At 45.4% G+C, this 27,713-nt stretch overlaps 1 protein-coding gene and 1 long non-coding RNA gene across 10 annotated transcripts in view; one reads left to right on the top strand and one right to left on the bottom strand.

The window, feature by feature from the left end:
• depdc5 (DEP domain containing 5, GATOR1 subcomplex subunit) overlaps positions 1-27,713 on the top strand; it is a 252,686-nt gene that overhangs the window by 206,578 nt on the left and 18,395 nt on the right. For all 9 annotated transcript variants that reach the window (XR_009514532.1, XR_009514533.1, XM_059983254.1 and 6 more), the window contains one exon: positions 19,582-19,642. Coding sequence is in view for 7 of the 9 variants with exons in the window: in XM_059983254.1 (XP_059839237.1) it covers positions 19,582-19,642 (61 nt within the window). In the remaining 2 variants the exon portion in view is untranslated. The remainder of the gene's footprint in view (positions 1-19,581; positions 19,643-27,713) is intronic.
• Positions 1,147-27,401, bottom strand: LOC132401246 (uncharacterized). Its single transcript, XR_009514534.1, has 4 exons — positions 27,088-27,401; positions 20,958-21,330; positions 19,602-19,722; positions 1,147-1,720 (listed from the first exon to the last, which is right to left on the bottom strand). It is a non-coding gene; the product is annotated as an uncharacterized LOC132401246 (long non-coding RNA).

Genomic DNA, 27,713 nt, shown 5'->3' with positions numbered 1-27,713 from the left:
TATTTTTTATCATTTCTACACAGTGGTGGGTGCGTGGAAAGTCTTGCCAGGGGTAGTGGTAGAATCAGATATGTTAGGGACATTTAAGAAACTCTTATGACATATGGATGATAGAAAACTGGAAGTCTATGTAGGAGGGAAGTGTTAGATAGATCTTAGAGTAGGTTAAAAGGTCGGCATAACTTTGTGGGCCAAGGCCTGTACTGTGCTGTAATGTTCTGTGTTCCAGAATTTTCACCAGCTTATTCAATGAAATCAGAAAGCACTGGTTTGATTTCATATTAAATATCTACTTTACATCCTTACAACCTTTTAAAGATACCTTACAACCAAAGAACACGCTCACAATCTTTAACATTTCAATTAGTTTAATCATGTGATGTTAATAAACAGCTCCTGATTAACTGTAGACTAAGCTCCGTTTACCAGATAATGCCTGTGGAAGGCCAGTAGCTTTGTCAGTGGAGTAGAAGAGTGTTTTATCATTGGGTAAGGAATTTAGGAGGGAAATGAAGGAGTGAAGGCAGAGGCCTCTCTCTCCCACGGTGTCTCCTATTCTCTCTTTCACTCCTATTGCTCTCTCTGTTAGGTCTCTGCTGCCCACTCACTCTCACCTCATTCAAGTGCTCTTCCCTCCCCAAAGCCCTCTCTCTCTACTGTCTCTGCCTCCTTTAACCAACAGAAGATTGACTATCTAGCAGGAAGCAGAGAGTGGTGATGAATGGCTCTTTTTCTAGTGTGCAAGGTACGAAGTGTTTGGAGTTTTAAAAATGTTTGCATGCAGAATAGAGTGGGTGTGGAGAAGATGTTTCCATGTGCAAGGAGTCTAGGACCAAAGGGCACAGCCTCAGAATAGATGATGATGACATCGACTCAGGCCTGAGAGGCCAGCGTCGGGCGTTTTCATGCATTACAAGGCGCTGAATGAAAGACTCCTCACACAGACATTTTGCAGTGTTTTTCTTTATTTTATGAGGTCGAGTTGTGAGTTCAACACTCAACCTGGCACGAATGGAAAGCATACTCAGGAATGGCCTGACTAAATTCAAACCCGGGAGCCTCCCTTCTGGAGTCCGGCGTTGATGTCACTGCGCCACCAGCCAACCTAAGAATAGAAGAGCATCCCTTTAGAACAGAGATAAGAATTTTCTTGCACTAAAGAGCAGTGAATCTGTGGAATTTGCAACAGAGGTCTGTGGAGACCAAGTCATTGGGTATATTTAAAGCAGCAGTTTCGTAAGGGTATCAAAGATTATGGGGAGAAGACATTAGAACGAGGTTAAGAGGGATAACAAATCAGCCATGATGGAATAATGAAGCAGATTCACTGGGCTGAATGGCCTAATTCTGCTCCGTCATATGGTCTATTGGATGGGGAAGGAAGGTCAATTATGACAGCCTGAAAACAGCTTGACGATTGGGTTAATGGCCGATAATTTTATCTTATTTCCATATTTCCTCCTGATATGGAAGGTGGCCATTCATACCATCAGATCTACGCCAGCTCTCTCAGCAATCCTGTCAGTCCCATTTCCACTTACTTCCCTGTAGTTCTCCTGCACGTTGACTGTCCTGACACCTACCCATCACTGGGATGTGGGAGGAATCCTACGTGATCACAAGTAGAAAGTACTAGCTCCACACAGATGGTACCCAAGGTTGATGCTGGTCCTGTTGTACAGGGGCTGTGAGACAGCAGCACCTGCACAACTCCACTGTACTGCAACAAGAAAGAAAATCTTCCAGAACACAGCCCATTGTGAAGGATCAAGGGTCAACTTTATTAGTCATGTATTAGCTGTGGTATGTTGGTGTGTCATGTAACAAGAAACAGTATTCAACCATTATAAACTATTTAAACTATTTAAGTTAGAGATTAAAGAATAGATACAGAATAAAATGTACATCAACACAAATACCATAATGTATTTACTATATAAACAGCATTGTAAAAAGTGGGTTGAAGTGTTAACAGAGCTGTTCAGTGATCCAGGTAATAACTGGAGGTTGTGGGGATAGGTGGTAGCTAACCAGAATGATTGATTAGATTATCTGTATGCGGATGGACCTTTTAAGATAGCGGGAAGTTTTTGTTTTAATAGCCCTAAAATGCTTTCCAGAGGGGAGTGTTTGGAAAAGGCAGTTTGCAGGGTGGGCACTGTCCACAATGAGTTTTCCTGCCTGCTTTCTCGTCCTAGACACATACAAGTCCTGCAGTGATGACCTTTTCTGCTGACCTGCCAGTTTGCTGCAGTTTTCATATACTGTGAGAGGATACTGTACGTACCAGTCAGTAATGGCTGATGTGAAGATGCTTTGTATGATGGCAGTATGGTTAAAGGAACAAAGAACAGTACAGCACAGGAACAGGCCATTTGACCCACAATGTTGTACTGAACCAGCATAAAAAAAACATATCAAACACCCAACACTAATCTCTTCTACTTACATCATGTGTATGTCCCTCCATCTCCCTTACATCCATGTGGCTTTCCAAAAGTTCCTAATGAGACTGAAAAGCCTTTAATGTATTTGCCTCTGCCACCATACCTGGCAACGCATTCCAGGCATCCACCACTCTGAGGGGAAAAAAAACTTGCCCCTCACATCCTTTGAACCTACCCCCCTCTTTCCTTCAATGCATGCCATCTGGTATTAGACATTTCAACCCTGGGAAGCAGATTCTGTCTTGTCTACTCTATCTATGCCTCTTATCATCCCCTCAGCCTCCACTGCTGCAGAGAGAACAACCCAAGTTTATCCAGCCTCTCATGATAGCCTCTAAACCAGGCAGCAGCCTGGTGAATTTCTATTGCACTCCCTCCAAAGCCTCCTGTAATGGGATCACCAAAACTGTATGCAATACTCCAGATATGGCCAAACCAGAGTTTTTTAAAGTTGCGACACAACCTCCTGACTTTTAAACTCAGTGCCTCAACTAATAAAAGCAAGCTTTACCCACCTTATCAACCTGTGTAGCCGGTTTCAAGGAGCTATGAACTTAGACCCCAAGATCTCGCTGCTCAACAATATTGTTAAGGACCTTGCCCTCAACAATGTACTGTCTTCTTGCATTTTGCCCTACTGAAGTTCAACACCTCACATTTATCTGGGTTAAACTCCCATCTGCCATTTCTCAGCCCATATCTGCAACTGGTCTATATTGTGCTGTATTCTTTACCAGTCTTCTACACTATCCGCAACTCCACCAATCTTGGTATAATCTACAAATTTATTAACCTGCCCATCGACGTTTTCATCCAGCCCATTTGTATACATCACAAACAACAGAGGTTGTAGCACTGACCCCTGTGGAACACCACTAATTACAGACCTCCAGCCTGAATAAGTCCCTTCAATCACTACCCTCTGTCTTCTATGTACAAGCCAGTCCTGAATCCAAACAGCCAAAATCCCCATGATCAGTTTGAAGTAAAAGCATATACTTGTGACAAGATGGGTGGCAGGTTAGGAGATTACTAGTAAACAGCAGCAAAATGTATTTAAGAAATTAATAAGCAATTGAAAAATTATAGTGTGAGGAAAGCGAGCCAACGATGTAAAAAGGATATATATTTCTAAAGATAATCGGAAAATAGTTAGCAAACTGAGTACTGGCCAAGTAGAGAGTGAGTCTGGGAAATTAGTATAAAGTGGCATGCAAAAGTTTGGGCACCTTGGTCAAAATTTCTGTTACTGTGAATAGCTAAGTGAGTAAAAGATTACCTGATTTCCAAAAGGCATAAAGTTAAAGATGACACATTTCTTTAATATTTTAAGCAAGATTACTTTTTTATTTCCATCTTTACAATTTCAATATAACAAAAAAGGAAAAGGGCCCGAGGCAAAAGTTTGGGCACCCTGCATGGTCAGTACTTAGTAACACTCCCTTTGGCAAGTATCAAAGCTTGTAAACGCTTTCTGTAGCCAGCTAAGAGTCGTTCAATTCTTGTTTGGGGATTTTCGCCCATTCTTCCTTGCAAAAGGCTTCTAGTTCTGTGAGATTTTTGGGCCATCTTGCATGCACTGATCTTTTGAGGTCTATCCACAGATTTTCGATGATATTTAGGTCGGGGGACTGTGAGGGCCATGGCAAAACCTTCAGCTTGCGCCTCTTGAGGTAGTCCATTGTGGATTTTGAGGTGTGTTTAGGATCATTATCCTATCGTACAAGCCATCCTCTTTTCATCGTCAACTTTTTTACAGACGGTGTGAAGTTTACTTCCTGAATTTGCTGGTATTTAATTGAATTCATTCTTCTGTCTACCAGTGTAATGTTCCCTGTGCCACTGGCTGCAACACAAGCCCAAAGCATGATCGATCCACCCCTGTGATTAACAGTTCGAGAGGTGTACTTTTCATGAAATTCTGCACCCTTTTTTCTCCAAACACACCTTTGCTCATTGCGGCCAAAAGTTCTATTCAAAAAGTTCAAAGGAACATCTAAACAAGCCTGATACATTTTGGAAACAAGTCCTATAGACTGATGAAGTTAAAATAGAACTTAGCTATTCACAGTAACAGAAATTTTGATCGGGGTGCCCAAACTTTTGCCATACCACTGTATAAAGCAACGAGATTTGCAGATAGAACATAGAACAATACAGCACAGTACAGGCCCTTCGGCCCACAATGTTGCACCAACCCTTAAACCCTGCCTCCCATTTAAGCCTCCACCTTAAATTCCTCCATATACTTCCCTAGTAGTCTCTTAAATTTCACTAGTGTCTGCCTCCACCACTGACTCAGGCAGTGCATTCCACGCTCCAACCCCTCTCTGAGTAAAAAACCTTCCTCTAATATCCCCCTTGAACTTTCTACCCCTTACCTTAAATCCATGTCCTCTTGTATTGAGCAGTGATGCCCGGGGGAAGAGGTGCTGGCTGTCCACTCTATCTATTCCTCTTAATATCTTGTATACCTCTATCATGTCTCCTCTCATCTTGCTTCTCACCAGAGAGTAAAGCCCTAGCTCCCTTAATCTCTGATCATAATGCATACTCTCTAAACCAGGCAGCATCCTAGTAAATCTCCTCTGTACCCTTTACAATGCTTCCATATCCTTCCTGTAGTGAGGCGACTAGAACTGGACACTGTACTCCAAATGTGGCCTAACCAGAGTTTTATACAGCTGCATCATTACCCTGCGACTCTTAAACTCTGTCCCTCGACTTATGAAAGCTAACTCTCCATAAGCTTTCTTAACTACGCTATCTACCTGTGAGTCAACTTCCAGGGATCTGTGGACATGTACCCCCAGATCCCTCTGCTCCTCCACACTCCCAAGTATCCTGCCATTTACTTTGTACTCTGCCTTGGAGTTTGTCCTTCCAGAGTGTACCACTTCACACTTCTCCGGGTTGAACTCCATCTGCCACTTCTCAGCCCACTTCTGTATCCTATCAACGTCTCTCTGCAATCTTCGACAATCCTCAACACTATCCACAACACCACCAACCTTTGTGTTGTCTGCAAACTTGCCAACCCACCCTTCTACCCCTACACCCAGGTTGTTAATAAAAATCACAAAAAGTAGAGGTCCCAGAATCGATCCTTGTGGGACACCACTAGTTACAACCCTCCAATCCAAATGTACTCCCTCCACCACGACCCTCTGCTTTCTGCAGGCAAGCCAATTCTGAATCCACCTGGCCAAACTTACCTGGATCCCATGCCTTCTGACTTTCTGAATAAGCCTACCATGTGGTACCTTGTCAAATGCCTTACAAAAATCCATGTAGATCACATCCACTGCACTACCCTCATCCATATGCCTGGTCACCTCCTCAACGAACTCTATCAGGTTTATTAAGCATGATCTGCCCTTCACAAAGCCATGCTAACTGCCCCTGATGAGACCATGATTCTCTGAATGCCCTTGGATTCTAGCTCTAAGAAATCTTTTCCAACAGCTTTCCCACCACAGACGTAAGGCTCACTGGTCTATAATTACCCGGACAATCCCTACTACCTTGTTTGAACAAGGGGACAACATTCGCCTCCCTCCAATCCTCCGGTACCATTCCTGTGGATGACGAGGACATAAAGATCCTAGCCAGAGGCTCAGCAATCTCTTCCCTTGCCTCGTGGAGCAGCCTGGGGAATATTCTGTCAGCCCCAGGGACTTACCTGTCCTAATGTATTTTAACAACTCCAACACCTCTTCTCCCTTAATATCAACATGTTCCAGAACATCAACCTCACTCATATTGTCCTCACCATCCTCAAGTTCCCTCTCATTGGTGAATACTGAAGGGAAGTATTCATTGAGGACCTCGCTCACTACCTCAGCCTCCAGACACATCTTTCTACCTTTATCTCTAATCTTCACTCCTGTCAGCCTTTTGTTCTCCACATAATTGAAGAATGCCTTGGGGTTTTCCCTTTCCACCAAGGCCTTCTCATGCCCCCTTCTTGCTCTCCTCAGCCCCTTCTTAAGCTCCTTTCTTGCTACCCAATATTCCTCAATAGACCCATCTGATCCTTGCTTCCTAATCCTCACGTATGCTGCCTTCTTCTATCTGACTAGATTCTCCACCTCACTTGTCACCCATGGTTCCTTCACCCTACTGTTCTTTATCTTCCTCACTGGGGCAAATTTATCCCTAACATTGTGCAAGAGATCCCTAAACATCAACCACATGTCCATAGTACATTTCCCTGCAAAGGCATCATCCCAATTCACACCCGCAAGTTCTAGCCTAATAGCCTCATAATTTGCCCTTCCCCAATCCTCTCTGATTCTGTCCTTTTCCATGATAATGTTAAAGGCCAGGGAGTGGTGGTCACTGTCCCCCAGAAGCTCACCCACTGACAGATCTGTGACCTGACCCCTTTCGTTACCTAATACTATATCTAATATGGCACTCTCCCGAGTCAGCCTGTCAACATATTGTGACAGGAATCCATCCTGGACACACTTAACAAACTCTGCCCCATCTAAACCATTGGAACTAATCAAGTGCCAATCAATATTAGGGAAGTTAAAATCGCCCATGATAACAGCCCTGTTATTTTTGCACCTTTCCAAAATCTGCCTCCCAATCTGCTCCTCGGTATCTGTGCTTCTACCAGGGGGCCTATAGAATACCCCCAATAGAGCAACTACTCCCTTCCTGTTCCTGACTTCCACCCATACTGACTCAAGAGAATCCTGCTACATTAGCTGTAATAGTACCCCTGACCAGTAATGCCACCCCTCTTCCCCTTTCCCCCCCTCTGTATCCCTTTTAAAGCACTGAAATCCAAGAACATTGAGAATCCATTCCTGCCCTGGTGCCAGCAACGTCTCTGTAATGGCCACTACATCATAATTCCATGTATGTATCTAAGCTCTCAGTCAATCACCTTTGTTCCTGATGCTTCTTCCATTGAAGTATATGCACTTTAGCCCTTCTACCTTACTACCTTTACACCCTTTATTCTGTTTCTCTTTCCTCAAAGCCTCTTTATATGTTAGATCTGGCTTTACTCCATGCACTATACTTGCAGCTCTCGCATGACCTTTATCCTCCTCCACCTCACTATCTGCTCTAACACTCTGGTTCCCCTCCCCCTGCAAATTTAGTTTAAACCCCCCCCCCCCGGAGCAGCACTAGCAAACCTTCCCGCAAGGATGTTAGTCCCCCTCCAGTTCGGGTGCAACCCATCCCGTGGGAACAGGTCCCACCTTCCCTGGAACAAGGCCCAGTTGGCCAGAAACATGAAGCCCTCCCTCCTGCACCAACTCTTCAGCCACATATTTAGCTGCTTTATCTTCCTATTTCTAGCCTCAACAGCATGTGGCACAGGTAGCAGTCCTGAGATTGCAACTCTGGAGGTCCTGTCTTTCAACTTTGTACCTAACTCCCTAAGTTCTCTTTGCAGGACCACCTCCTTCTTCCTATCCACATCATTGGTCCCTACATGGACCACGACATCTGGCTGCTTACTCTCCCTCTTGAGAATACTGAGTCTGAGATATTGTGGACCCTGGCACCAGACCATCCGGGATTCTCGATCTCTTCCCAGAACCTCTTATCTGTCCCCCTATCTATCGAAACCCTTATCACTACAGCTCTCCTCTTTTCCCTGCTTCCCTCCTGAGCTGAGGGTCCAGTCTCAGTGCCAGAGATGCAACCACTGCAACTTTTTCCTGGTAGGTCGTCCCCACCAACAGTATTCAAAATGATATACTTATTATTGATAGGAATGGCCGCAGGGGTCTCTGCTCATTCTGTCCATTCCCCTTCCCTCTCCTGACAGTCACCCAGCTACCTGCCTCCTGACTTTTAGGGGTGACTATCTTCCTGTAACTCCTGTTTATTTCTGCCTCTGCCTCCCGAATGATGTGAAGTTCATCCAGCTCCAGCCCTAACTCAGTTTGTCAGGAGCTACAGCTGGATGCACCTTTTGCAGGTGTAGTCATCAGGGACAATTGTGCTCGCCCTGACTTCCCACATACTGCAAATGGAGCACTCGACTGCCCTAACTGCTGCCTCCATTACCTACTCCTAAGTTAATTAGAGTTATTAAAGGAGCTTACCTGGCCATACCTCACTGGGAGCGAGCTCGTCCTCAGCCTCTGCTCGCCGAAGTCACTCGAGCCAAAGCCTTCCTACTCTGTCTCCTGCTACTACGTCGCTCGCACTGTTAATCTGCCCGCTTTTTAAACTCTCCCACTGCCTCACTTTCACGCGCTTGTGCAGTCATGCCCCGTTCAAACTGCCAAAGAAAAATCATTGAATGATTTTTGGAATGATGATTGGAACTGTATTTTGCATCAGTGTTCACAAGAGAGTAACGCCTTAGAAATAGCTATAAATCAGGAATTGGATAGGATGGGGGATCTTGGGAAAATACTAGGGTAGTAGTAATGGAACAAGTTGACTCCAGGTCCTAATCGACCTCATCCTTAGAAGTGGCTAATGAGATGGTTGATGCCATAGTTTAAAATTCTCAAACTGAAACGGAGAACAGGTTTTCAGGTAAAATTACTTAGCCCTTGGGCCCTGCTCCACCATTCAGGCGGATGATAATTGATCATCTCTCTGCATACCGTAGTCCCACTTTGCCTCAATGCCCCTTCATTTCTGCCTCATTCCATCTCCTCCCTGAATGTAATCATAAATCATAGAAGTTTACAGCATTGTACAGACCAGTCGGCTCACAATGTTGTGCAGCTCTTTTAACCTACTCGAAGATCAGTCTAACCCTTCCCTTCTGCATAGCCCTTCATTTTTCTATTATCCATGTGCCTATCTATAAGTTTCTTAAATGTCCCTAGTGTATCTGACTCTACCACCCCTGGTAGGGTGTTCCACACCCCCAACACTCTGTGGTGGGGGAGGGGGAACAACCTCTGACATTTTTTTTCGCCAACCACCTTAAAATTATGCCCCCTCATATTAGCCATTTCTCCTGGGAAAAAGTATCTGGCCATCTACGCAATCTACGTGTTTTGTTAAGACATCTTGTACAAGTTACCTCTCATTCTCTTTCACTTTCAAGAGGAAAGCCCTAGCTCACACAACCTACCCTCAGAAGACAAGCTCTCTGATCCAGACAGCATCCTGGTAAATCTCCTCTGCAGCCTCTCAAGCTTCCCCAGCCTTCCTATAATGTGGTGACCAGAACTGAACACAATATCCCAAGTGTGGTCTAACCAGAATTTTAGTGGCTGCCCTCCCAGATTATATAAATGGCTTGGATTAATGTGTTCAATGTACTGATAACATAAAGATAGTTAGGAAAAAAGTTGTGTAGAAGATACGAGGGTGGACCTGGGTGGGTGAAGTAATTACATACAGATCTGGCAAATGAGGGTGTAATATGAAAAAATATGAACATCATCTAAATGATGAGAGAGTGCAGGGCATTGGATCTCAGTGCAAAAGATAGCATGCTGGAGTGGATTGGGAAGGTAAAACAGAAACTGAGATTGTGGGGATCACGGTGCTCTCAGAGCTGCTGTTCTTGGCTCTGTTGTTTCTCCCGCTCAGAAATTACCCAAGCCATCTTCCATTTCATCAGGAGATCCACAATGGAGGGAGTCAGATGGGTCACACTGCACACGTCCCTGGACAATGAGGGTTAAAAACGTACCCAATGTCACCCTCATCCTAATAACCACTTCTGTGTGTAGCTGCATCAGACTGCGCATGGAACCTAAGTATGTGGGCACCTTCTCTCTGGCAATCAATGCTGGCATTGGCAATCAAGGATGTATTCTTAACCTACTGCTCTACACTGTGGCCAGGCACAGCTCAAATGGATCTATAAGTTTGCTGATGAGTAACTGTTCTGGTTAGGACTCAACACACCTCTGGATCTTGGACTTCTTAATGGAAAGACCCCAGTCAGTCCGAGTTGGCAGCAACATCTCAAGCTCAGTCACCCTGAGCACTGGTGCTCCCAGGGCTGTGTGCTCAGTCCGCTGCTGTTCACACTGCTGACTCATGACTGCACCAGCAGATTCGGCTCAAATCGAATCATTAAGTTTGCTGGTGATACAACAATGGTTAGCCTCATCAGCAACAATGATGAGTCAGTGTACAGAGAGGTGGTAGAGAGGCTTTGTCAAATGGTGTGAGAACAACCTGAGTCTCGACGTAGACAAGCCAAAAAAGATGATTGTGGACTTCAGGAAGGTGCAGGACAACCACTCTCCATTGCACATCAATGACTCTGCCTTAGAGGGTGAATTGCGCAACTTTCTCTGGATTAATGGACCCACAACACATCCTCACTAGCAAAGAGAGCACAGCAGTGTGTGTGTGTGTATCTGTATATATTATACATGAGTGTGTGCTTTTATATTTATCTGTGTATGTGTTTGTGTATACATGTGGGTGGGTGTGTGAGTGTAGAAAAAAATAAAATAGAAAACCTACAGCACAATACAGGCCCTTTGGCCCACAAAGTTGTGCCGAGCATGTCTTACTTAGAACTACCAAGGCTTACCCATAGCCCTTTATTTTTCTAAGCTCCATGTATCCATTGAGGAGTCTCTTAAAAAAACCCTATCGTTTCTGCCTCCACCATTGCCAGCAGCCCATTCCATGCACTCACCACTCTCTGTGTAAAAAACATACCCCTGACATCTCCTCTGTACCTGCTTCCAAGCACCTTAAAAATATGCCCTCTCGTGCTAGCCATTTCAGCCCTGGGGGAAAAAGCCTCTGGCTATCCACATGATCAATGCCTCTCATTATTTTGTACACCTCTGTCAGGTCACCTCTCATCCTCCGTCACTCCTTTGGAGAAAAGGCTGTGTTCACTCAATCTATTCTCATAAGGCATGCTCCCCAGTCCAGGCAACATCCTTGTAAATCTCCTCTGCACCCTTCCACTTTTTTCCTGTAGTGAGGTGGCCAGAAATGAGCACAGTACTCCAAGTGGAGTCTGACCAGGGTCCTATATAGCTGTAACATTATGTCTTGGCTCTTAATCTCAATCCCACAATTGATGAAAGCCAATGCACCCGTATGCCTTCTTAACCATATGTGTGTGTGTGTGTGTATATATGTATGTGTATCTGAGAATGAGGCCAAGGAGTGCTTCTGTCATACATTGGATGAAGCTCTTAACCGGATCCCTAAGAATGATAAGATCCTTTTGCTTGGGGACTTCAATGCTAGGGTGGGACAGAACAACAGGATATGGAGTGGAGTGCTAGGTAGACATGGTATTGGCAAGGTCAATGCATACTTACTCTTTGCTTTGAGCATAATCTTACCATAACCAACACCATCTTCCAGCAGAAGGCAAAATATAAGACCTCGTGGATGTACTCTTGCTCTAAACATTGGCACATGATCGACTTCATCATTGTGACACATAGTGACATCAAGGATGTTCTCATCACCTGTGCCATGAGAGGTGCAGAATGCTGGACTGACCATCGTATGATTGTGGCCAAGCTCCATATGAAAGTGCGTCCCCCCCCCTTGTGGTTGCAATAGCCCAATAAAAAGGGACTAAATTGCAATCGCATGAGAAACACAGAAGCAAGAAATGAGTTTTGACACATCCTAGGTGAGAAACTAAGGGAGCTGGAACATTGTCTGAGTTCAGAAAATACCATGGAACAACAGTGGACCTATATCAGCTCTGCGCTCTATGAGGCAGCAGCCCAATCCATCGGCCATAAGAGCAGAAACCACTAAGACTGGTTTGACGATAACTCAGCTACCATCCACAACTTGCTTAAGGACATGCACAATCCATCATCCATCAGCATCAGGCAGTTCGGGGGAAAGTGCAAAAGGCAATACAAAATAAGTGGTGGACTGAAAAGACACACAAAATCCAGTCCTTTGCTGATAATAATGACATGCATAATTTTTACAATGCTGTCAAAATCACCTACGGCCCAATAAATCGATGCGTTACTCCCCTGAAAACAGCAGATGGTCTAACACTTCTGAAGAATCAGAATACCATTCTGCTGAGGTGGGCTGAGCATTTTAACACCCTGCTTAATCAGGATTTTGACGCAGACCCCACCATCCTGGATGAACTGCCTGAACTGCCACGACCTCAATCTACCACCAGACGTCCATGACGTTCTATCAGCTGTCTTAAGACCAATAAGTTCCCTGGCACTAACAATATCCCTGCCAAGTTACTGAAGAATGGAGAGTACATGTGTATGCGCATCCTCTACCAGTACATCACTAAGGCCTGGGCTGACGAGAACATCCCACAGCAATAGAGAAATGCAAACATCGTAATTTATAAGAACAAGGCCATCTGCAGCAATAGTAGGGGCATATTACTCCTTTCTGTTGCTGGAAAGGTCCTGGCTAAGGTGATGCTTCAGAGGCTCATCAGCAATGTCACCGAGTCAATGCTGTCTGAATCACAATGTGGATTTAGGAAGAACAGGAGCATGATCAACATGATCTTCACAGCCCGGCAGCTTCAGGAAAAGTGCCAGGAGGAACATCAAGACCTGTTTAAGTTGTTAACATCCTCTGCCAGTTCCATGATGGGATGACTGCTCGGATGACGATAGGAGGAGAAGAGTCCGAGCCCTTCCTTGTATGCACAGGGGTGAGGCAGGGGTGTGCTAGCACCAGTGCTCTTTAACATCTTCCTCTTGTGTGTTACCAAGCTTCTCCACAGCAAGATTGAGGATAGCAGCGGTGTGGCACTGGACGTCAGATTAGATGGCAACCTCTTTAACATCAGGAGGCTCCACGTAACCACCAAACTCCATAGAAAACGGGTCCTGGAGCTGCAGTATGCAGATGAGTGTGCTCTTGGGGCCCATACTCCGGAGGATCTTCAGGCTGTCTTCGTTCTGGCGGTGAGAGCGTACAGCAGGATGGGGCTGACCGTCAATACCAACAAGACAGAAATGGTTTGCCAATGGAGTACTAATGTCCCATCCACCCTACCTGGCTTCACTGTTGGTGATGAAAAGCTGTCAGTAGTGCTATCTTTCAAATATCTGGGGAGCGTTCTCTCTGAGGATAGTGGAATTGACAACAACATCCAGAGCCGCATTAAACAGGCATCAAATAAAAAACACAAAATGCTGGCAGAACTCAGCAGGCCAGACAGCTTCTATGGGAGGAGGTAATAACGACGTTTCGGGCCAAAACCCGTCATCAGGAGTGAAGTAACATGGGATGGTCGAGGGGGGATAAGAAATGGGGGGAGGGATAACGTAGAGAGCTGGGAAGTGATAGGCTGGAGGGAAATGGGCTGGGGGGGAAGGTGGAGAATTATGGGAAATAAAAGAGAAAGAAAGGTAGGGCTGGGGGAAGAGATTATAGTGAGGGGGGAAAAGAGAGAGAAAGAGAACCAGACTAAAATAATAGACGGTTGGGGGGCAGGGGTATCAACGGAGGTCAGTGAGTTGGATGTTCATGCCGGCAGGAAGGAGGCTACCTAGGCGGGAGATAAGGTATTGCTCCATTGACCTGTGTGTGGCCTCATCTTGACGGTAGAGGAGGCCATGGACAGACATATCGGAGTGGGAGTGGTTTGTGGAATTGAAGTGTGTGGCCACAGGGAGATCCCGCCACTGCACGAGGACTGAGTGCCGGTGTTCGGCGAAATGGTCTCCCAGTCTGCGGTGGGTCTCCCCAATGTATAAATGGCCATATCGGGAGCACCGGATACAGTACATCACCCCAGTTGACTTGCAGGTGAAGTGGTGCCTCACCTGAAAGGACTGTCTGGGGCCTGAGATGGTGGTGAGGGAAGAAGTGTGGGGGCAGGTGTAGCACTTCTTCCGTTTGCAGGGATGAGTGCCCGGAGGGAGGTCCATGGGGAGGGATGGGGGGGGGGGGGGGGGATGAATGGACAAGGGAGTCGCGTAGGGAGTGATCCTTGCGGAAAGCTGAGGGGGGGAGGGGAAGATGTGGTTGGTGGTGGGATCACGTAGGAGGTGGCGGAAGTTACGGAGGATTATGCGTTGGATCTGTAGGCTGGTAGGGTGATAGGTGAGAACCGGGGCTCTATCCCTGGTGGGCTGGCAGGGGATTGCCCACTCTCAGCTTTCCACAGGGATCACTCCCTACACGACTCCCTTGTCCATTCATCCCTCCCATCCCTCCCCACGGACCTCTCTCCGGGCACTCATCCCTGCAAACGGAAGAAGTGCTACACCTGCCCCCACACTTCTTCCCTCACCACCATCCCAGGCCCCAGACAGTCCTTTCAGGTGAGGCACCACTTCACCTGCGAGTCAACTGGGGTGATATACTGTATCCAGTGCTCCCGATGTGGCCATTTATACATTGAGGAGACCCGCCGCAGACTGGAAGACCGTTTCGCCGAACACCGGCACTCAGTCCTCCAGCAGTGGCAGGATCTCCCTGTGGCCACACACTTCAATTCCACAGACCACTCCCACTCCGACATGTCTGTCCGTAGTCTCCTCTACCGTCAAGATGAGGCCACACACAGGTCAATGGAGCAATACCTTATCTCCCGCCTAGGTAGCCTCCTTCCTGCCGGCATGAACATCCAACTCACTGACCTCTGTTGATACCCCTGCCCCCCACCCTTACTCCCATCCCTGTCTGTTATTTTAGTCTGGTTCTCTTTCTCTCTTTTTTTCCCCCCTCACTATAATCTCTCCCCCCAGCCCTACCTCTTTTATTTTCCATAATTCTCCACCTTCCCCCTAGCCCATTTCCCTCCAACCTATCACTTCCCAGCTCTCTACTTTATCCCTGCCCCCCACTTCTTATCCCCCCTCGACCATCCCATGTTACTTCACCCCTGATGAAGGGTTTTGGCCCAAAACGTCGTTATTACCTCCTCTCATAGATGCTGTCTGGCCTGCTGAGTTCTGCCAGCATTTTGTGTTTTTTATTTCCAGCATCTGCAGATTCACTCGTGTTGCCTTTAAACAGGCATCAGCTGCCTTTGGGAGATTTCGGCATAGAGTCTTTCAGAACAGGAGCCTTCGTCCCTCCACTAAGGTCGCTGTATACCAAGTGGTCTGTGTCACCACCCTCCTTTGTGGCTGTGAAGCTTGGGTAACCTACAGCTGTCACATCAAGTCCTTGAGCGCTTCTATATAAGCTGCCTTCAGCACATCCTGGGAATTACTTGGCGTGAGCGGGTGCCTCACACTGAAATACTTGTAAAGACCAACTTGTAAAGACTTGCAAAGGCCATGATTACCCAGCATCAGTCGCAGTGGCTGGGGCACGTGATAAGGATGCCCCCATGTTGGCTACCCCGCAGAGTGTTATAGGGCCAGCTACATCATGGTCAACGCTCAGCTGGAGGGCCGAAGAAGCGCTATAAGGATCCGATGAAAAACACTTTAAGGAAGTGAGAGATCAGACCTGAGGACCTGGAGGATGTTGCAGCTGACCATAATTCTTGGTGACAGCTGTGTAGGGACGGGGTTCGTATTCTGGAGATGGAAAGAACAACCAGAAGACAGAAGAAGAGAGCCAGGAGAAATGCAGCCATGGTTGCCATCACTACCATGACTACCACATATACATGTCCCACCTGCAATAGAACTTGAGGGTCCAGGATAGGACTGTATAGTCATAAAAGATCTCACCGTTAAAGGAGTGGACATCATCGGATTCCGATGGACAGCTGAAGAGGAAGAGTGTGTGTGAATGTATATATGTGTGTATTGCTGTATGTATATATGTGTGTGTATGGCTGTGTGTGTGTATATAGGTGTGTGTGTGTGTGTGTGAGTGTATATATGTGTGTATGGCTGTGTGCATGTGTGTATGTATGTGTGGAGGACTATCAGAGGTAACAGCGGGATAGGATGCAAAACTAGGCTGGGAAGTGGCAGATGGAGTTCAACCCAGATAAGTGTGAAGTGGTTGATTTTGGTAGGTCAAATGTGATGACAGAATATAGTATTAATGGTAAGACTCTTGGTAGTGTGGAGGATCAGAGGGGTTTTGGGGTCCAAGTCCATAGTACACTCAGAGCTGCTATGCAGGTTGACTCTGTAGTTAAGGCATACAGTGCATTAGCCTTCATCAGTCATGAGATTAAGTTTAGGAGCTAAGAGGTAATGTAGCTATATAGGACCCTTGACAGACCCTATGGAGTACTGTGCTCAATTCTGGTCGCCTTACTACAGAAAAGGTGTGGAAACTATAGAAAGGGTGCAGAGGAGATTTACAAGGATGTTGCCTGGATTGGGGAGCATGCCTTATGAAGACAGGGTGAGTGAACTAGGCCTTTTCTCCTTGGACAGACGGAGGATGAGAGGTGACCTGATTAGCGGTGTATATGATGAGAGGCATTGATCGTGTGGATAGTCAGAGGCTTTTTCCCAGGGCTAAAGTGGCTTGTACAAGAGGGCACAGTTTTAAGGTGCTTGGAAGTAGGTACAGAGGAGGTGTCAGGGGCAAGTTTTTTACGTGAGAATAGTTGGTGCGTGGAATGGGCTGCCAGCAATGGTGGTGGAAACAGATATGATAGGGTCTTTTAGGAAACTTCTGTGTAAATACATAGAAAAATAGAGGTCTATGGGTAACCCTAGGTAATTTCTAAGGTAAGGACATGTTTGGCGCAGCTTTGGGGGCTGAAGGGCCTGTATTGTGCTGTAGGTTTTCTATGTTTCTATGATATTGGTCCCCCTGGGATTCAAGTGTAACCTGTCCTTTTTGTACAGGTATATATGTGTGTATGCATGTATACGAGTATGTGTGTATGTATGTATATATGTGTGTGTGTATTCTCACACACACAGACACAGACACACACACAGTGATTTACAGATTTTTTTATGTATTCTCTATTGCAGTGTACTGCTCCTGCAAAGACAACAAATTTCACAACATATGGCAGTGATATATCTGATTCTGATGAATAGATATTGAACAATTTATTCTTGTAAATATTTTTGTTATGACTAAATTTTATTCTAATATGAAAAAAGAGTAGAGTGCAGGTATGTAATTAGGGAAGTTAATAACATTATAATTTATTGCCTGGAAAATGGAATAGAAAGCAAGAGACATTTTGTGTGTGTTGCTTGTATTTTCAGCATCTGCAGATTTCTTCGTATAGACATTTTGCATGATTAATTTGAAGCATTTTGAGACATGGCTGTGCATGTTGTCTTCTGAATTTGGATGTGTGCCTGTTGAAGTGCAGAAGAGAGAAGATGAATGAAACACACAGTATCCTGAGGCTGGATGGTGAGAGGCTGTTTCTTCTTGTGGGAGACTCTAGAACTGGGAGTCAAAGTTGAGAGTTTGTCCATCTAAAATTGAAATAAGGCAAAAAAAATCTCTGAGGGATATGAAACAGAAGGGCTACTCTTCCTGAAAGGTCGGTGGTGGAATCTTTGAATATTTCTAAGCCAGAGGGAGAGAGATTGTTGATATGGTGAGGGGAGGTTAAAGTGGGAAGGTTGCAGTCAGATCAGGGTGTGACATTAAATGATGGAGCAGGCCTGAAAGGCTGAGTGGCCTCTGCTAAGGAACGTCTGTGTGAATGTTTCTGAATTCCAAGTGTTTTGTAGCCATGAAGCAGGGTTCAACAAACCAGCACATTTTGTAAACACGAGGAAATTCAAACAACACACACAAAATGCTGGTGGAACACAGCAGGCCAGGCAGCATCTATAGGAAGAAGCGCTGTTGATGTTTTGGGCCGAGACCCTTCGTCAGGAATAATTGAAAGGGGAAATACAAAGAGATTTGAAAGTAGTGGGGGAGGGGGAAATGCTAAATGATAGAAAAAGACCGGAGGGGGTGGGATGAAGCTAAGAGCTGGAAAGGTGATTGGTGAAAGTGATACAGAGCTGGAGAAGGGAAAGGATCATGGGATGGGAGGCCTCGGGAGAAAGAAAGGGGGAGGGAGGAGCACCAGAGGAAGATGGAGAACAGGCAGGGTGATGGGCAGAGAGAGAGAAAAAAAACAAACAACTAAATATGTCAGGGATAGGGTAAGAAGGGGAGGAGGGGCATTAACGGAAGTTAGAGAAATCAATGTTCATGCCATCAGTTTGGAGACTACCCAGCTGGTATATAAGGTGTTGTTCCTCCAACCTGAGTGTGGATTCATCTTGACAGTAGAGGAGGCCATGGATAGACATATCAGAATGGGAATAGGACGTGGAATTAAAATGAGCAAGTCATTTTGTAAGTCTTTTTCTTATGGGCGTTATGTATGCATTTCATTGTGAATGAAGCAATGATGTTTCTTCCATGTTGTTAGATTAATTTTGCAGGTAACACAGACAGAGGAGAGGGTGGTGAGTTGTGGGGGTGGGAACACTCAACTGTGCTAAACCACCAGCCCTGCCAGGGGTTGGAGTTAGTGTCCCTGATGTTGCTAGTAATGATTTTATGTCAGCTACGTCTTTATTGTCACAGTCTTATCCTTGAGTTCATGTCCCACTCCAGACAGTTAAGCAATTTGGCTTGGCTGACCAGAACTGGTGGAAAAGCTCAGCAGGTCAGGCAGCATTTGAGGAGAAACAAATGTTAGCAAGTCAAGTTCAAGGCTCACCTTTGATCTTAACTCTGTTTCACTTTCCATAGATGCAAGAGTTTCCAGCATTTTCTGTTTTGTTATTGTTTTAGATTTCCAGCATCTGCAGTTTCTTTTTAATTTTGAAAATAAAGGGAATCAACTATGCAGATGTGTATTTATGCAATTAAGAAACACTGGTGCTCTGGTTTTCTTCCAAGTCCCAAAGACATGCTAGTTGGTAAATTGGAGCAATGCACAAAGGCACTGTAGCAGCTCGTGTCTCCCGGTTGTTAGATTAATTTCTGCTACAAATTGTTGCCAATGTGTCGGCAAGTGTAGAATTTGTGGGGAATTGATGGGAAAGCAGGGTGAAGAAAATATGGGAATAATATAGGTTTAATTTAAGTTGATGATGCACGTGGACTTGGTAGATCAAAGGGCTGTTTCTGTGCTCTCTCTCTGATTGCAGGAACCAGATCACACTCTCAAATCACTAAATAAGTTACGAGGTTCGGTACCATCCTGTACCATGCTCTCTCCCTAAACTATCTCCTTTCAGTTTGTAAATGGGTTGGATCTCTTCACAGATGATGCAGGATGCTGTATGAACATTTACTGTCACCCTTTACCTTGTACCTGTTTAATCTGTCTGCTGTATTCATTCAGGATTTGAACCGGAAACTTACTGGGATCGGATGCAGCTTCTGCAGGAGGCCATTCTTGCCAGGTAGGTCGCCATTCCTACCCACGTTGTGTCACACTACACCCTTCATTTCTCCACCTTTCTACCTCTCCTATCTCTTGGACCTATAGGACAGAGGATGGGCAGTTAGTATATAAATAGATGCAATGTATAATTTAGAAAAGGATAAGGATATAACTTCCAGTAAAATCAAAAAGGTGATGAATACAAAATTGAAGGTGTTATATTTGAAAACACATGATGCACAATAAGATAGATGATCTTGTAGCACAATTAGAGATTGGCAGGTATGATGTGGACATCAATAAGTCGTGGCTGGAAGAAGATCATAGTTGGGAGCTCAACATCAAGGACACACATTGTATTGAAAGTACAAGCTGGTACACAAAGTGGGTGGGGTGGCTCCGTTGTTAAAACAATGAAATTAAATCCTTAGAAAGAGGTGGCATAGGATTGGAAAGTGTAGAATCCTTGTGGGTAGAGTGAAGAAACGGCGAGGGTAAAAAGACACTGATGGAAGGTTATATACAGGGCTACAAACAGTAACCAGGATGTGGAGTACAAATTACAACAGGAGATAGAAAACGCATATATGTAAAAAAAAGGCAATGTTATGACAGTAGTGGGAGATTTTAATATGCAGATCGATTTGGGGAAAGTCAGGTTGGTGCTGGATTCCAAGGGAGGGAATTTGTAGAATGCCTGTGAGATGGCTTTTTAGAGCAGCTTGTGGTTGAGCCCACTAGGGGAATGGCAATTCTGCATTGGGTGTGGTGTAATAAACCAGATTTGATTAGGGAGTTGAAGTTATTATCAAAGTACATATATGTTCCCATATACAACCCTGACATTCATTTTCTTCCGGGCATATTCAACAAATCTATAGAGTAATAACGATAACAGAATCAATGACAGACCACCCAATTTGGATGTTCAACCAATATGCAGATGACGGCAAGCTGCAAATATAAAAAAGGAAGAAAGAATAATAAATAAATAAACAATAAATATCGAAAACATGAGATGAAAAGCCCTTGAAAGTGAGTCCATAGGTGTGGAAACGTTTCAATCATGGGGCAAGTGAGGTTATCCACTTTGAGTTCAAGAGCCTGATGACTGAGGACAATAACTGTTATTGAATCTGTTGATGTGAGTCCTGTGGCTCCTGTACCATCTTCTTGATTGCAACAGCAAGAAGAGAGCATGTCCTGGGTGGGGGGGGGGGGGGGGGGGGGGGGTCCCTGATGATGGTTGCTGCTTTCCTGCAACAGAGTGTCATGTAGATGTGCTCAATGGTTGAGAGGGTTTTAGCTGTGATGGACTGGATTGTATCCACTACCTTTTGTGGCATTAGTATTTCCATATTAGGCTGTGATGAGCCAGTCAATATACTCTCCACTACATATTTATAGAATTTTGCCAAAGTTTTAGATGTCATGCTGAATCTCTGCAAACTCTGAAGAAAGTAGAGATGCTGCTGGGCTTTCTTTGTAATTGCCCTTGTGTGCTGAGCCCAGGACAGGTCCTCTGAAATGGTAACACTGAGGAATTTGTAGTTCCTGACCCTCTCCATCTCTGATCCTCCAATGAGGACTAGCTGGCGGACCTCTGGTTTCTTTCTCCTGAAGTCAATAATCAGCTCCTTGGTCTTGCAGACAGTGAGTAAGAGGTTGTTGTTGTGGCACCACTCAGCCAGATTTTCAATCTTCTTCCTGTATAATCAGAATCAGGTTTATTATCACCGGCATGTGACGTAAAATTTGTTAACTTAGCAGCAGCAGTTCAATGTAATACATAATCTAGCAGAGAGAGAGAAAAAAAACATAATAATAAACAAGTAAATCAAATACGTATATTGAATAGATTATTATAAATGTGCAAAAATAGAAATACTGTATTTTTAAAAATGTGAGTTAGTACCCAAAGCTTCAAAGTCCATTTAGGAATCAGATGGCAGAGAGGAAGAAGCTGTTCCTGAATCGCTGAATGTGTGCCTTTAGGCTTCTGTATCTCCTACCTGATGGTAACAGTGAGAAAAGGGTATGCCCTGGGTGCTGGAGGTCTTTAATAATGGGCACTGCCTTTCTGAGACACTGCTCCCTAAAGATGTCCTGGGTACATAAGAAATAGGAGCAGGAGTAGGCCAACCAGTCCATCAAGCCTGCCCCACCATTAAATAAGATCATGACTGATCTGTCCGCAAACTCAGCTCCATCTGCCTGCCTTTTCCCCATAACCCTTAATTCCCTTACTATGTAAAAACTGTTTCTAAAATATTCTTAGTGAGGAAGCGTCAGCTGCTTCCCTGGGCAGAGAATTCCACGGATTCACCACTCTCTGGGGAAAAACAGTTTCTCCTCATCTCCATCCTAAATCTTCTCCCGTGAATCTTGAGGCAATGTCCCCTAGTTCTAGTCTCACCTACCAAAGGAAACAACATACCAACTTCTGTCATATTTATCCCTTTCAAAATTTTGTATGTTTCTATAAGATACCCTCTCATTCTTCTGAATTCCAGAGAGTATAGTCCCAGGCGACTCAATCTCTCCTCATAGGTTAACCCCTTCATCCCTGGAATCAGCCTGGTGAACCTCCTTTGCACTGCCTCCAAAGTCAATATATCCTTCCAGACCAGAACTGCACACAGTACTCCAGGTGCAGCCTCACCAGTTCCCTGTATAGCATGACCTCCCTGCTCTTGAATTTAATTCCTTTAGCAATGAAGGCCAACATTCAGTTTGCCTTCTTAATAACCTGTTGTACCTGCAAGCCAACTTTTTGCGATTCATGAACAAGCATTCCCAAGTCCCTCTGCACAACAGCATGCTGCAATCTTTCACCATTTAAATAATAATCTGCTCTTCTATTATTCCTTCCAAAGTTTATGATCTCGCATTTACCAACTTCGTATTCCATCTGCCAGACCTTGACCCACTCATTTAACCTATCTACATCCCTCTGCAGATTCTCCACATCCTCTGTACAATTTGTTTTTCCACTCAGTTTAGTGTCATCCGCAAATTTTGCTACGCCACACTCAGTCCCCTCTTCCAAATCATCAATGTAAATGGTAAAGAGCTTCAGGCCCAGCACCAACCCCTGTGGCACCCCACTCACCAATGACTGCCAACCGGAGAAACACCCATTTATACCAACTCTCTGCCTTCTATTGGTTAACCAATCCACTATCCATGCTGATACACTTCCTCTGACTCCATGCATCCGTATCTTATTTGTAAGGTACTTTGTAGGCTAGTGCCCAAGATGGAGCTGACTAGATTTACAACCTGGCGCAGCTTCTTTCAGTCCTGTGCAGTAAGCCCTCCATGCCAGACAGTGATGCAGCCTGTCAGAATGCTCTCTACGTTACAACTAGTACAACAAATTTTTGAATGTATTTGTTGACATGCCAAATCACTTCAAGCTCCTAATAAAGTTTATCTGCTGTCTTGCTTTCTTTATAACTACATGAATATGTTGGAACCAGATTAGATCCCCAGAAATCTTGACACCCAGGAACTTGAAGCTGCTCACTTTTTCCACTTCTGATCCCTCTATGACGATTGGTATGTGTTCCTTCGTCTTACCCTTTCTGAAGTCCACAATCAGCTCTTTCGTCTTACTGATATTGAGTTCCAGGTTATTGCTGTGGCACCATTCCACTAGTTGGCATATCTCACTCCTGTACGCCCTCTCGTCACCACCTGAGATTCTATCAACAATGGTTGTTGTATTGTCAGCAAATTTGTAGATGGTATTTGAGCTATGCCTAGCCACACAGTCATGTGTATATTGAGAGTAGAGCAGTGGGCTAAGCACACACCCTGAGGTGTGCCAGTGTCGATTGTCAGTGAAGAGGAGATATCACCAATCCACACAGGCTGTGGTCTTCTGGTTAGGAAGTCGAGGATCCAGTTACAGAGGCCCAGGTTCTGCAACTTCTCAGTCAGGATTGTGGGAATGAAAGTATTAAATGCTGAGCTATGATCGACGAACAGCATCCTGACGTAGGTGTTTATGTCGTCTAGGTGGTCTATAGCCGTGTGAAGAGCCATGGAGATTAAATCTGCTGCTGACCTAAGCAAACTCCAATGGGTCCAGGTCCTTGCTGAGACAGAAGTTCAGTCTAGTCATAACCAACCTCTCAAAGCATTTCATCACTTTCATCACTTTATTCTTCTTTGGCACTGGTATAATTGTTACCTTTTTGAAGCAAGTGGGAACTCCAGCCCGTAGCAGTGAGAGGGTGAAAATGTCCTTTAATACTCCTGCTAGTTGGTTGGCACAGGGTTTTATAGCCTTGCCATCGGGACCTTCTGCTTTGTAAGGGTTCACTCTCTAAAGACAGTCTAACATCAGTCTCTGAGCCAGAGATCACAGGGTCATTCTGGTGCAGCGGGGATTTTCACAGCTGTAGTTGAGTTTTCCCTTTCAAAGCGTGCACAGAAGGCGTTGAGTTCATCTGGTAGTGAAGCATCACTGCCATTCATACTGTTGGGTTTCGCTTTTTAGGACGTAACATCTTGAAGTCCCTGCCAGAGTTGCCGTGCATCTGATACCGCCTCCAACCTCGTTCAAAATTGTCCCTTCACCCTTGAGATAGCCCTCCATAAATCATACTTGGTTTTCTGGTACAAGCCTGGATTGCCAGACTTGAATCACCTTTGATTCGGCCAGCGACAGTAGTGTCATCAACAAACTTGAATATGGCATTGGAGCTGTGCTTAGCCACACAGTCATAAGTGTAAAGCAAGGAGAGCAGAGTCCTAAGCACACAGTCTTGTGGTGCACCTGTACTGTTGATGATTGTGAAGGAGATGTTGTTCCCAATCTGAACTTACTGTGGTCTGTAAGTGAGGAAGTTGAAGATCCAAATGCAAAAGGAGGTATTGAGCCCAAGGACTTTGAGTTTATTGATTGAGAGGATGTTGGTGTTGAATGCAGAGCTATAGTAGTCAATAAAGAGCATCCTGATTTATGTATCCACCACCAAGCACATCTTTCCCTCCCTACCCCTCAGCTTTTTGCAGGGATTGTTCCCTGCATGACTACCTGGTCCACATGTCCCTCCCCACAGAAGTCCCACCTGGCATTTATCCCTGCAAGCGCAAATGCTACACCTGTCACCACACCTTCCCCCTTACCACCATTCCAGGCCCCAGACAGTCCTTCCAGGCGAGGCAACTGCAACTTCACTTGCGAGTCTGCTGGAGTCGTCTATTGCAGCCGGTGCTCCCGGTGCAGCCTCCTCTACATTGGCGAGACCCGACGCAGATTGGGGGACCGCTTTGTCGAGCACCTACTTTGTCTTTGTTCATCACAATAGACAGGACCAATAGACTGGTTGCCACCCACTTCAACTCTGCCTCTCATTCCCATTTGGATATGTCCATACATGGCCTCCTCTACTGCCATGATGAGGCCAAACACAGGTTGGAGGAGCAACACCTCATCTACCATCTGAGTAACCTCCAGCCTGGTGGTATGAACATTGAGTTCTCTAATTTCCGGTAATTCCCTCCCCCTCCCCCTTCTCCTATCCCAGGTCCCTCTCTGCCTCTCTCCCCTTTCAACTTTCTGCTTCTTTATCTCTACAGTTCTTTCATGCTTATCCCTCCCCCTCCCCCTCCCCCCTTTATCTTTCCTCTGATTGGTTTTCCACCTGGCGCCTCTAGGCCCTACCCCCTCCCCTATCTCTATTACTGGGCTTTGGCCCTCTCTTCCCCCCCCCCCCCACTCTTGATGAAGGGTCTCGGCCCGAAACGTTGGCTACTCTTTTCTCACGGATGCTGCCTGACCTGCTGAGTTCTTCCAGCGTTCTGTACGTATTCTCTGATGTATGCATCTTTGTCCAGTTGGTCCTGGGTTGAGTGAAGAGCCATTGAGATGGCAACTGCTGTGGACCTTTGCTCTGGTATGTAAGTTGAAGTGGATCTAAGTCACTTTGCAGGCAGTTGATACGTTTCATCACCAGCCTCTCAAAACACTTCATCACTGGGACGCAAGTGCTAGTGGGCGATAGTCCGTGAGGCATGTCATTATGTACTTCTTAGGCATCAGTATAATTGAAGCCAGGTACCCTGTCTGGGCTGGATGCTTTCTGCTCACACGTTAGCCTCAAGAGACTAAAATCACTGGATCATTGGGGGATGTGGGAGTTTTTAATGTTTCCTCCGTGTTTTGACGGTCAACATGAGCATAGAAGGTATTGAGCTCATCTGGATGTGAAGCCCTGTTGTTGCCTAAGTTGCTTGATTTAATTTTATAAGAGGTGTTAGTATTCAAGTCCTGCCACAACTGTTGAGCACAGTTTGCTGATTCAAGTTTAATCGAGAATTGTACTTCACCCATGAGAAGGAGATTATACCTGGACCTCTTGTAACTTTCTTGGTCACCAGACTTGAATGCCTCTGATCTGGCCCTCAGCAGACTGAAGATTTCATGGTTAATAACCATATAACAATTACAGCACAGAAACAGGCCATCTTAGCCCTTCTAGTCCATGCCAAACGCTTACTCTCACCTAGTCCCACTGACCTGCACTCAGCCCATAACCCTCCATTCCTTTCCTGTCCATATACCTATCCAATTTTACTTAAAATGACAAAGCGAACCTGCCTCTACCACTTCTGCTGGAAGCTCGTTCCACACAGCTACCACTCTCTGAGTAAAGAAATTCCCCCTCGTGTTACCCTTAAACTTTTGCCCCTTAACTCTCAACTCGTGTTTGAATCTCCCCTACTCTCAGTGGGTATCTGAGTTGAGTATCCACGTCAACTCCCTTTCTCCCGAGGCCTCTTGTCCCATGATCCTTTCCCTCATAATTTTAAATACCTCTATCAAGTCCTCCCTCAACCTTCTACGCTCCTGAGTTTGGATTCATTTTGACAGTAGAGGAGGCCATGGATAGACATATCAGAATGGGAATGGGACATGGAATTAAAATGTGTGGCCACTGGGAGATCCTGCTTTCTCTGGCGGACCAAGCGTAGGTGTTCAGCAAAACGGTCTCCCAGTCTGCGTCGGGTCTCACCAATGTATAAGAGGCCACACTGGGAGCATCGGACACAGTCCCATTCCCATTCTGATATCTATCCATGGCCTCCTCTACTGTCAAAATGAATCCAAACTCAGGATGGAGGAACAACACCGGCTGGGTAGCCTCCAACCTGATGGTATGAACATTGACTTCTCTAACTTCCGTTAATGCCCCTCGTCCCCTTCTTACCCCATCCCTGACATATTTAGTTGTTTGCCTGTTCTCCATCTCCCTCTGGTGCTTCCCCGCTCCCCCCCATCCTTCTTTCTCCCAAGGCCTCTTGTCCCATGATCCTTTCCCTTCTCCAACTCTGTATCACTTTTGCCAATCACCTTTCCAGCTCTTTTCTTCATCCCACCCCCTCCGGTCTTCTCCTATCATTTCACATTTCCCTCTCCCCCCACTACTTTCAAATCGCTTAGTATCTTACCTTTCAGTTAGTCCTGACGAAGGGTCTCGGCCCGAAACGTCGACAGTGCTTCTCCTTATAGATGCTGCCTGGCCTGCTGCATTCCACCAGCGTTTTGTGTGTGTTGACAGAACTGACTCTCCCATTTCAATTGTGTCTTGACCAAACAGGTCTTGGTCTTATAAGTTGACATACTCATCATAACTTTGCTTGATATCACTAGTCAATCCCTAAATATATTTGGTTCTGCAGCCTCTAGGTATGTTCTGCTGCACTACTTTCCAGATTAATCAGACAAATTCATCATAATGATCAGGTTCTGGTGGTATTGTATCGACAAGAGATTCTGCAAAAGATGTCCAATTCGCTTTTTGCGGGTTAAATCTCGGTAGGTACTTTGTTGGTACAGGTCTCAGAACTGGAAGGGATTCTACCTGGACTGGACAGTGTTGGGATTTGGGTATATGTTGGAGGACTGTTAGTGTGAAGAGGTTGGAGCTTGCTGAGGTAACAAAGGCAAGGTCTAGGTTGTATCCTTTTCTCCATCTGCCACTTGTGAAGGTAGGGGGTGTCCTTTGACTCATATAGTAGCTCAAGGCTGTTGTTTAGAGCGCATGATAAAACTTCTTCTTCATTTGCATCGTCAC

Source organism: Hypanus sabinus, chromosome 10 (genome assembly GCF_030144855.1).
Source record: "Hypanus sabinus isolate sHypSab1 chromosome 10, sHypSab1.hap1, whole genome shotgun sequence".
Classification (NCBI taxonomy): domain Eukaryota; kingdom Metazoa; phylum Chordata; class Chondrichthyes; order Myliobatiformes; family Dasyatidae; genus Hypanus; species Hypanus sabinus.
Note: the sequence above shows the minus strand (reverse complement) of the source record. Positions and strands in the feature narration are given on the sequence as shown.